This window comes from Scophthalmus maximus, chromosome 19 (genome assembly GCF_022379125.1).
Source record: "Scophthalmus maximus strain ysfricsl-2021 chromosome 19, ASM2237912v1, whole genome shotgun sequence".
In the NCBI taxonomy this organism is placed as follows: Eukaryota; Metazoa; Chordata; class Actinopteri; order Pleuronectiformes; family Scophthalmidae; genus Scophthalmus; species Scophthalmus maximus.
In genome coordinates this window covers 18,379,832-18,390,866 of record NC_061533.1, presented here as the reverse complement: position 1 = coordinate 18,390,866, position 11,035 = coordinate 18,379,832, and the positions used below count along the sequence as shown (strand labels likewise).

Below are 11,035 nucleotides of genomic sequence, written 5' to 3'. Positions count from 1 at the left end.
GGGCGGCTTTACGGACAGGCATCTGGGCAGCCATCGGCTAGGGGTCCTCTCGAGAGTGCGTGTACGGGACAGCACAAAAACAAACACTTTTCAGCCTACTACATTGTTGTCTTTTCATATTTTATTGACCGCGCTCATTGAATTTATCGACATCGTTTAGATGCAGACTAGTCTCTGAAAGATAACCGATTGTCCTACTTCCGGGACTTCGTGACTATTAAGACTGTGAAATTAGCCCAAACCAATACCGGTAGCTTGGCTAGCTAGCCAGCTAGCTGGACGTGTTGATCAGCAGCGTCCTGCTTTGTTCTAAGTTTTCCTGTTAGGGAGATGGATGGTTATCCCGGGGTCACTGGCGCTGACTCAACTAACCAACAAGAAAGACATTACTACCTGCTGTCTGAACTGCAAACCTTAGTCAAAGATCTACCGAGGTAATGTTTCCTTAGCTTCAGGGGGGGGGGGGGCTTCTTTCACAAAATGCAGTGGCGTGATCATAGCAGTGGGTTTCTCGGGTTTTGCTTTATGTACGATGTATTGTATTGAATAAATCTTGGTGTCTGTTGTTGTTTTTGTTTTTTTCTCGATGGTTAGCTCCTTCCAGCAGCGCCTGTCCTACAACACGCTGAGTGACCTGGCTCTGGCGCTCATAGATGGGACGGTTTATGAGATTGTGCAGGGGCTCCTGGATATTCAGCATCTGACGGAAAAAAATCTGTACAACCAGAGGCAAAAGTTGAACGGTGAACATCAAGGTCGGTCCATCGCCTAACAGAATAATGTAGTGCTTAACGGGGTTTGCAATGCAAGCACATGCCTGTTACTTGGGTAATACTTGAATTCCTTTCAAATCGAAAAAACAGTGTCCAGTACGAATCGGGCTTCTTGGTTTGGGCCCTTGTTGTGAGGCAATGAATCCAGATCTTTGTGTGATGCTCGACTGGTAATCCTTTGTGTTCAGCACTCAAACAAGAACTTGTACGAAAACACAAAGACGCCGTGCTGTCATGCAAGTCTCACAACCTCGGGCTTCTCAAATCAAACCAACAAACGGAACTAGAGGTGAGGCACTGACACCTTAATACCTCTGATTACAAATGCGCTTTGGTTTTTTGTCATATGTCAATAGGGTTTTTTCACATTCCAATAGCTGTCTGTTTTGTCATCAGACGCTGGACATTCGTGTGCGAGAGGAACAAAGAATGAAGGATAAAAAGATTGTTGCGGAAATGGATCAAAAAGTGATAGACCAGCAGAACACCCTGGAGAAGGCAGGAGTCCCTGGGTTTTATATCACCACTAATCCTCAGGTAGCCCTCTATGCCTGTTGAGTCCAAAAGCCCCCCCAAAAAGCCACAAATGTTGAGTAGAATTGATAAGCAGATGTATGTCACTCATTATTGCTCTAAAACCACTGTGTTTCAGGAGCTGACCATGCAGATGAACCTACTTGAACTAATCCTCAAGCTTCAACAGAAGGAGTCACAATCTGGAATACTCTGAGGAAGATTATAAAGAAGCCAGATTGTGCCCAAAACAACAGAAACAAATGGCATATGCTCACCATGTTTTCGTCAACATGTCACATGGCTGTGTAAGAAGCAACAAGTTCAGAAAGTGATGAACACTGTTGTCCCGAGTGTAATTGTCATCGCTATCATAAGCCGATTGCAGAAGGCTAAGTAATGAGGGACATTTTTCGAGTTGTGTAGGAGAGCTGCAGCAGGTTGTTACAACATGGCTTTTGAAGCACTTAAATATCGCATATTGTGAAATTAGAAAAGCCGTTTAGCTTCAAAAGCTTTACAGACACATTTGAGGACATGAGGACAAAAAGAGATGAACATACTTGACTGTAACTGGAAGTAATACTGTGATCTCACTGCAATAAGATGGACTCTTTGTAAGCGCCTCTTTGTACCTTTGGAGCAGTCGGAGAGATTTTAGGTGAAAAGGAAAGCTTAATTCCTTTGAGCGTGAACAGAGATCTAACTGTGAGCAGCACCAGTGTACTGGCATCAAAGTTGAATATTCTTACTTTTTGAATATAATTGCTTTTTGCAATGGCCAAAGGTTTTTTTTGGAAGCTTCCGCTGTTTGTTTAAATCAGCCACTGGACACTGGACCATCATCTACTGGCATCAACTCATGACATTGATCTCAAACGTGGGTGAAATGTGTCTGGTCCAGTGATCTAGCTCTGTTCTGAACAGATTTTATTTCAGGGTAGTGGTGCAGATTAAGTGTTAAGCTAACCTCAGTTCAATTTAATAGATTTTTTTTTGTGTCTAATGTTAACTGTATGGCAAATAAATGAAATGAGATACAGTATGAACAAAGTCCAATATTTGTATCTGATTTTCCATTACAAAAATATTGGCTTTCATACAACAAAAGGTTTAGAAGTTTCTCCAAACATCTTTGTTTGTGAATAATTTTAACAGAACTCAGCTCCATAAACACTGATGTAAATCCCATAACTGTAATTTGTGAAGTGCCGTTCTCAATTATTTCACTAGGTGGTGGCCACTATTCATCAGTCAATGTGGAACCAGTTCAAACACGCCTATGTTTGCTGACAGTTTCTTTGGCAATTCGTAAATAAGGAAATTATCTGAACAGGATCTGTGGCCTCTTAATTTGTTTTTGTCTTTTTTTCATTTGTAAGACCAAATACCGGTGCTTTTTTTCCCCGTTCAACCAGACAATAAACATTCCTGTTTTTGTCTGTTGAGGACCACTGTCAAATTTAGGCTTGTTGAGCCCTCAAAGTGAGATTAATCTGATCATATATATGTGTTTATGTAATCCGACCTAGCTATAATTTCCTTTATATCAACGTCATTAAATTAAAAATACACCATGGCTGCCCCGAAAGAGGATGCTTGCCGTTTCTTATAGACCCTGAAGACATTTACTGTCTTGTAGTTGGTATGTTGGTTATGTGATTGTGTTGTTTGATTTTATTCTTATGGCGTCAATTGGTCACATGAACTGTTTAAACATGATTGCTTTTTTTTTATTATTTACTTAAACTGCTTTTCTTGTCTCGTATTATCTTTTATAACATCATGATTCTGAAATACGTCCACTTTTATATATTCACCGGTCGCGTATACTCGGGGGCCTGACGGGGGACGAGGATGATCTCGAGGATGATCCTTCTGTAAAGTGGGTGGGATAGAGCGGGGAAGCCCTTCGGGTGGGAGCGCAGAGGCGACTGTCCCTTTAAGAAACCGTCCAGTCAGCGCATGTTGCCTTTATTCCGCGGCGCACCTTCTGCTCCATCACCGGACGATGCGCCCCAGCAACTTCCAGCAGCACGGGAGCTGCAGCACGGAGGAGAGATCCTGAACGACCGAGGTAAACCGATCTTCGTAATTCGCTGTCACTGTTGACATTAGTCCTGTTCGCGGAAACAAGGTGGATGAAACAATCCCGCTTGCCTCACGGTTCACGAATGAACGGTGCGATGTCGCTCGCTGCTCGGCCACATCCAGGAGGGAGGAAGTCGAGTGCACTGTCATAGATCCTCACTTTACGTCCGTCTCCATGTTGTTATAAAATATTAATTTGCCTCTAATACGACGCTTGCTCCACTCTTGGTCTGTCGTGTGGACGCCACGTCATCTGGTCATGGATAAATATACAATAGAGTGATATAACAGTGTAAAGGAGCGGGTTTATTTCTAGAGGGGAATAAAGCGTTACGTAATTAAAACGGAGGCATCCTGTTGTCGCCATATGCCTATCGAGGGCAGGAATCAGATGATGCACCGCCCGGACCAGGAGGATGGAAACTGGATCTTCGTTATGATGAAAAGACGAAGCAAATTGTTTGAAGTTAAACTAACTAGATAAGAATATTATTTTTAAAAAAACATTATCTCCCTACTACATAGTTACTGCATTTCAAGATTTTATTTTACACACCAGCGATGCCTTTTAGATGACGTGGTCTGTCCTTGCACTGAGTGGTGATTAGTGTCCATGTTAAGGCCTCAATCGCAAAATCTAGATGAAACAGGATCTTACATTAGGAAACAGTCAAACAGATCATAGCAGTAAAAGACCTGCTGACACGGTTAAGTGATTAATACAGAAATGTTATTAATAATTAATAATCAGACATTTTTTTACTTCTAGGTTCAGACAAAACTGAAGTTATAACTATTATTATCACTATTAGCTTAATATTGATTATTATTATAATAATAATTATTATTATTATAGTCATTTTAATTGGTGCCGCTATCATTGCGGTTATTATTAACATTATTAAATCTATAACTATTACCATTATTATAATATTATTTCCTTTGACTATAGTGGCCAAGCTTGGAAGACAATTCTGTGTGCACAGTGTCCTAGGAAAGATTAGCACATGTCCATCAGCGGCTCTGGATAAAATGTTTTGATCCAAACGCCAGGCTCAACCCTGGAGACTTCAAAGAGTATGTCAAGTGATACAGCCAATGCATTAAGTTTAACCACCGTTCTGTGGTTCAGTCCTGAATGTGGAACACACAGTGTGGAGGTTAAACAAGTCTGACTACAAAAAAACTGCAGTGGCCGGTCCTGTTCTGAATATTGTGCTTGTGCTGTTTCTTCCAGGTCATCTTCATAGACAGGTAATGGATCCAGTGTGACTGTTATATCACCTTCCTGCCCAGCTGGCCCCTCTGACTCCGTAGCTATGGCAACTTGTCCAAGAGGCTGCGCACCAGCGGTGCGCCTTTGTCAGAAACTGAACCGACTCAAGACGCTGGATGATGACATGATGGCCACATCGCTGAAACGCTGTCTCTCCACCCTGGACCTGACCCTTTTGGGTGTTGGAGGCATGGTGGGCTCTGGGCTTTATGTCCTGACAGGAACAGTGGCCAAAGACATGGTTGGGCCTGCTGTCATCATATCCTTCATATTTGCAGGTTTTGCATCTTTATTGGCTGCCTTTTGTTATGCAGAGTTTGGAGCACGTATTCCCAAAACCGGATCCGCCTACATGTTTACCTACGTTTCTGTGGGAGAGGTCTGGGCCTTTCTCATTGGTTGGAATGTGATTCTGGAGAACATGATTGGTGGTGCTGCTGTGGCACGTGCCTGGAGTGGCTATCTGGACTCCATTTTTAACCATGCTATCCAGAACTTCACAGAGACACACATTATGCAGTGGGATGTGCCCTTTCTTGCCCATTACCCTGACCTACTTGCAGCAGGGATCCTAGTAGTGGCCTCATTCTTCATTTCCTTTGGAGTTCAAGTGTCCTCTTACCTCAATCATATCTTCTCCACCATTAGTATGGTAGTCATCATTTTCATACTGGTGTTTGGCTTTATGCTGGCGGAACCAGTCAACTGGAGCCAGAAAGAAGGAGGCTTTGCACCTTTTGGGCTGTCTGGAATACTTGCAGGCTCTGCCACATGCTTCTACGCGTTTGTGGGCTTTGACGTAATTGCATCCTCAAGTGAAGAGGCAAAGAACCCGCAGAAGGCTGTTCCCATTGCCACTGCAATCTCGCTTGGACTGGCAGCAACAGCTTACATCCTGGTCTCCACAGTGCTCACACTAATGGTGCCCTGGCATACACTGGACCCCAACTCGGCTCTGGCAGATGCTTTCTTCCGCCGTGGTTACAGTTGGGCTGGAGTGATTGTGGCAATAGGTTCTATCTGTGGTGAGTGTCAACCATTAGTTGAAAAATGCAATTTAAATGGCTGTAGTACAATATGTTTTGCAGTTGCATTGTCTGCACAATGCCATATTTTGTGTTATGTACTGATATTTGGTCTCTGTTCCCATTTCTAGCCATGAACACGGTGCTGCTCTGTAATCTCTTCTCTCTCCCTCGGATTGTGTATGCCATGGCAGAGGATGGATTGTTCTTCTCCATTTTCGCACGCGTCAATCCTGTCACCAAAGTCCCAGTCAATGCCATCTTGGTGTTTGGAATCCTCATGGCTGTCATGGCTCTCATCTTTGACCTGGAGGCCTTGGTCCAGTTCCTTTCCATCGGCACACTCCTGGCGTACACCTTTGTGGCAGCGAGTGTTATTGTGCTGCGCTTTCAGCCTGGGAAAACCAGCTCCAAGGGAACTGCAGCCACATCTCCAAACCCCAATGCTGAGCCTTCACCTGCCCCTTCAGAGTCCCAGACCATAACTGAGGACAGCGGGGAGCTGAAGCAGTACGAGTCCTTCTCTGACAAACTCCAGTTGGTTGAGAGGCAGAAGACGGGAGAGCAGCGAGGGGTGGGCCAGCTGAAGGCTTGCTGGGAACCGTACCTGGGCAAGCTATTTGGGGACTCTGAGCCGGGTGAGGTGGTGGCAGCCTGTGTGCTGACTCTGATAGTGAGCTCAGTATCCCTCTGCGCTGTGCTGGAATTTGGAAGCAAACAGCTGCAGCTGCCCGTCTGGAGCTTCACAATGCTGCTGGTGATTTTTAGCTTAGCTTACGTCCTCAGCCTGGCACTCATATGGCTTCACGAGCCACAGACGGATAGCAAAACATTCCAGGTGAGTTCCTTTTTGGATTTTAGTTCATTTCACTTCCTGGAAATAACAAACTCAGCTTAAAAGCTTAAGCAAATTGTATGATTAGAGTATGACTGGAGTTTTATTATTGTATAGGTACCTCTGGTTCCACTGACCCCAGGAGCCAGTATCCTCATCAATGTATTCCTCATGATGAAGCTCAGCCCTCTAACCTGGATTCGCTTCGCCGTGTGGATTGCCATAGGTAAGAAGGCACTGGATTTAGGCCCTAAAACCTTCACCCAGCTTTTTTCATAAGTGTCTGAAACATATTCCTTTGTAGCTTAACTTAAAACCTACTAAAAATGGGTTTAATGTGGGTATCAGGTATGAAACCTCTACACAAACACTGAACTGAAGGTCATTTTGGTCAAAGTCATACAAATTAGTAATACACATTTGACGTGTTGCCTGTTATGTCCATAAGTTGTTTGAAGATATTGTCATAAAACACCTGCCTTCTGTCGTTGTAGTGAACATAAATGTACATTAAACAGGCAGCAAGCAATTCTAATCCAATACACTTTTTTTGTAAAACTCCACTAGCTGTTTTTTGTTGGCTCAGCCCTGGCTCTGTAAATTACAAACTAAAAAAATGGTGCAGACCGCTGTGCAAAACACTGTGTGTACAGTTTGTAAACATCAATCCCCGACACGTTAAGAGACGCGCTTGCGCATTTTCGCTATGACTGGTTTTGGCCTTGTGGTCAGCTCGTCGGTCTCCCATACCCGAGGCTGCGGGTTTGAGGCCCGGTCAGTGCAGTACAAAGAGAGAGACAAACTTTCTCCAAAATCTCTTTCTGCCCCTTCAAGTGTTACATCATGAAATTAATAATTTTCTTTACTCTAAGGAAAATCAAAGAACCCATTGGTCAGCAAAAATCTGTAGATGCAGATGGTGGTTGAACAGCTTTAAAGCCCTGTCAAGAAGAGTAGATCACTGGGGAAGTGTGATTAGCTGCATTAGCTTAAGGCTCCTCTGGACCTGTAAACCCTTTAAACCCCACTGTCAGACTGTTGCAGGTTAACAAGATGCACACTCATGGCTTATTGCACTTGACTGGCTAACTAGGTGTTTTCTCCCACTTACTTACCATAATGTCCATTGCAAAAATAAGGCAAGGGAGTTCTTCATTCGACTCGGAGTTAAGGCCAAGTAATGAATACTACACCGTTGTAGCGTACCTGTAAATTTGTCTTATTCATTTATCTCAGGTATCTTAAATATCTGCATGTTCTCCCCGTGTATGCGTGGGTTCTCTCCGGGTTCTCCGGCTTCTTCCCACACACCAAAGACATGCAGAATGGGGTTAGGTTCATTGGAGACTCTAAATTGACCGTAGGTGTGAATGTGAGAGTGAATGATTGTCCGTGTCTGTATGTGGCCCTGCGATAGGCTGGCGACCTGTCCAGGGTGAACCCCGCCTCTCGCCCAATGTTAGCTGGGATTGGCTCCAGCGACCCCCCGCGACCCTCAAATGGATAAAGCGGTAGACGATGAATGAATGATGAATGAATGATCTTAAATATCTGCTAAATTTTAATAGTATGTGTCTAGATATTTTTGATAACACTACTACGTTCAGTCTGCCCATAGAGGATAAAGAATGATAAGATTAGATTAGGTAAACTTTATTGATCCCACGACAGGGAAATGTACTTGTTACTGCAGCAAGAAAGTCAGAGGTAGACAAAAGAATAGGCAATAAATAGAATAAAATATAACAAAAATAGAGAATAAAAAAATACAGAGGTATATACAGAAAAAACACAATATATTCTTAATATACACAAACCGGATGGTAACAGTCATTGCACTGTGTAACCTGAGGTGAATAGAAGGTGCAAGTAGAAAATGGGCAACATTTCCTCGACTAAGAAAAACCCAAAACTCACTTGGAGGGATTTTACTTTTGAGTCATCACAGTTTAAAAAAATGTCATGCTGTCGCTTTGCCCAGGTCTGGTTGTGTATTTCGGCTATGGGATCTGGCACAGTAAGGAGGGCAGGCGGGAGCTGCAGCCCAAAGACATGGCCGCCCGGTACGTGGTGCTGCCCAGCGGCAGCCTGGTGGAGACAGTGCAGCCTGTCCAGCCCAATGGTCAAGTGGACACCCCGGCGCACCACATCACCACCTCCACTGACATGACAGCTGAGGAGTGTGCAGAAAAGAGATGATCTGCGACCAAATATAGTCACTGTTACAACTGCCTGGTATTATCTCCCACTCAAACGCTGTACTATTACTAGTGTACTCTCTGTATCTCACTCACTTTAGTGTGTGACTGGCCTGCCACAGTCTGTACTCGTTGCTCTGCAGATGTAAGCACACCACAGGATGGGACGCACGCTGTCTGTCAAGTTGTGAAGTATATTTGTATATCTTAAAACAGTTGAATGTAAAGTAGAGAGCTCTATCACATACTCCTCTTGCATCAAAGTTGTGTTATATCCTTGAAGTCCAGCTCTTTACTTGCAACTTTGCCAGTTTGTCTGAATCCATGTGCTCATAGCTTACAGTATATATGGTGCTTTCTTTGTGACAGACTGTACTTTTAGCTATATATACCTAGAGAATGATTTTAATTTTTTTCTAACACGAATCTCGGACTGGAAAATCAAAATTCAACAAACATTTTACTCCGTTGAAAACAAGGTAGAAGACCTCCCATTTCATTTTGAAGGTATCATCTTGAGTAAAGTAAGGTTCCATTTATCGCATGTTTCTTTTTTTTTTTTTTTGTCAAGCAGAGGAATACACAGACTTTTGAGTTTACATTTCTGCCTTTTTGTCGAGCTTCTCTTCTCCTCAAAGCCTCAGGAGAAACTACAGGCTCTGTTAGTGTGGATCCTCTTATAAACTGCCCTTCCTTTAGTGGTTTCTGACACCTCACTTAATCCACTAACTTCATTTATTGTATGTATTTATTTTTGATTGATGATTGATGATTACTATTCATGTTTTTACTCTTATTCAAATCGTATTAGTTTTTTGGTTTCCTGTTCCCGTATTCGTCTTTGCAACATGAATAAGACCTATGTTGTGCATACCTTGATTATTCACCATAAGTAATTTGTGTTCACCTTTAATTGGCTGAGCAACATTTTAGTGCTTCACTTAATCTAAATCTCATCCCATGACCCTGTTCCCTTTGGTGTCACTGATCTTGTGCAGGTTTTTCTCACGCTCCTTTTGACAGCAACCACTTTCCCGTCTCTCTCTGATGGCATGAGATTATGATATATGAAAAGCACATAGACTACTGAACTTTTGTTGATTTCTCATAATGTTATATTTTATTGTTATATGACTGATTTTCTGAGATAAACTGAGAGGTAATTAGAGTATTGGATACAAAAGTCAAGCACATACCTACTGAATGGGACTCTTCACACACAGGCTTTAAATGTTGGCATGCTGGCAGACACTGGTTATGTTAAACCTGACAAGGGCCTCTGTAATCCCAGCGGATTTTCAGCAGTCCCTGTCGTCAGTCTGCATCTTGACCTACATCAGAGAAAGGCACACATGTGAGAACACTCTCATATTACACAGATAACATTCCCAAAGCCTAAATTGTTTCAATAAAGGAACACAGGGCATTATTTTTTTAGCACAACTATGAATTATTTTTTTATTTCAGTGTGTTTGCATGTGTTAAATAAGAAACCAATGGCCTTAAACATGTTGTCATCAATGCAGACTGACTTCCAAAACTAATTTAGTCTGTTAAAATTGTGTCTGTTGCATAAAAACTCTTATACAGGACTTCAGGCTTGTCAATTATTAAACCAAAACACAAATATGGAAGCAAATGTACAGTGGGGGGGGGGGGGTTTGTAAGCCTTTGCACACCATTTTCTGGCAATTTTGTGTCACAGTTATGCTTTTGATGTCGGGGCTGGTGGCAAATATTAATTCTGTGGTGCTTAAACATACTCTCACCTCTTACTTTCTTTTTGTGCCGGGAAGCACAATTACAGATAATCCAGTTCTTTTCTTACTTTGAATAGTATTGTACTCTGTACTTGCATATTAAGGTCTCAGATCTTTCTGTTAAATGTGTACGTCTGTATAAAATGCAACGACTGTGTTATCAGTTAAAAATAAATGTTTTGAAGCAGCATTTCCAAAAATGTAAACTGTGGAGTATTGATGTGTTGCCTCACAGAATCACATAAAATTGTAACTATCACGAATATAATTCAAAAATGGTTTCTGAATTGTTTTAGAAAGTTTAACCCCCACATTAGTTTTAAGTTGGTGTAACACACTTATTCATAAATTGACAAAAAGAAAAGGCTGAAAACTAAAGAATTAAAGGACAGGAAATTATTTCAACCTGGACACGGATAATGAAATAAAAGAAAGGGTATAACAGTTGTTATACATTCAATTTCAAGGATAACGATAAAAAAACACTAAATGTGTCTACATTACAGGATTCCATAAGAGTCGGGGCATGCAAATTAAACAAGGCTATTCATTCACTTTTGATAT

The 11,035-nt window shown here is 42.2% G+C and overlaps 2 protein-coding genes across 2 annotated transcripts; both read left to right on the top strand.

Annotated features, from left to right (window-relative positions):
• The first annotated feature begins 19 nt into the window (after window positions 1–19).
• Window positions 20–2,865, top strand: dgcr6 (DiGeorge syndrome critical region gene 6). The gene is made up of 5 exons (XM_035639483.2): window positions 20–434; window positions 595–755; window positions 962–1,062; window positions 1,170–1,310; window positions 1,426–2,865. Exons 1-5 carry the CDS (start codon window positions 331–333, stop codon window positions 1,501–1,503), a joined length of 585 nt encoding a protein of 194 aa, XP_035495376.2. The 5' UTR covers window positions 20–330; the 3' UTR covers window positions 1,504–2,865.
• A 319-nt stretch (window positions 2,866–3,184) lies between these two features.
• slc7a4 (solute carrier family 7 member 4) lies at window positions 3,185–10,677 on the top strand. Its single transcript, XM_035639481.2, has 5 exons — window positions 3,185–3,363; window positions 4,615–5,678; window positions 5,810–6,516; window positions 6,631–6,739; window positions 8,495–10,677. Exons 2-5 carry the CDS (start codon window positions 4,697–4,699, stop codon window positions 8,710–8,712), a joined length of 2,016 nt encoding a protein of 671 aa, XP_035495374.2. The 5' UTR covers window positions 3,185–3,363; window positions 4,615–4,696; the 3' UTR covers window positions 8,713–10,677.
• The last annotated feature ends 358 nt before the right edge of the window (window positions 10,678–11,035 follow it).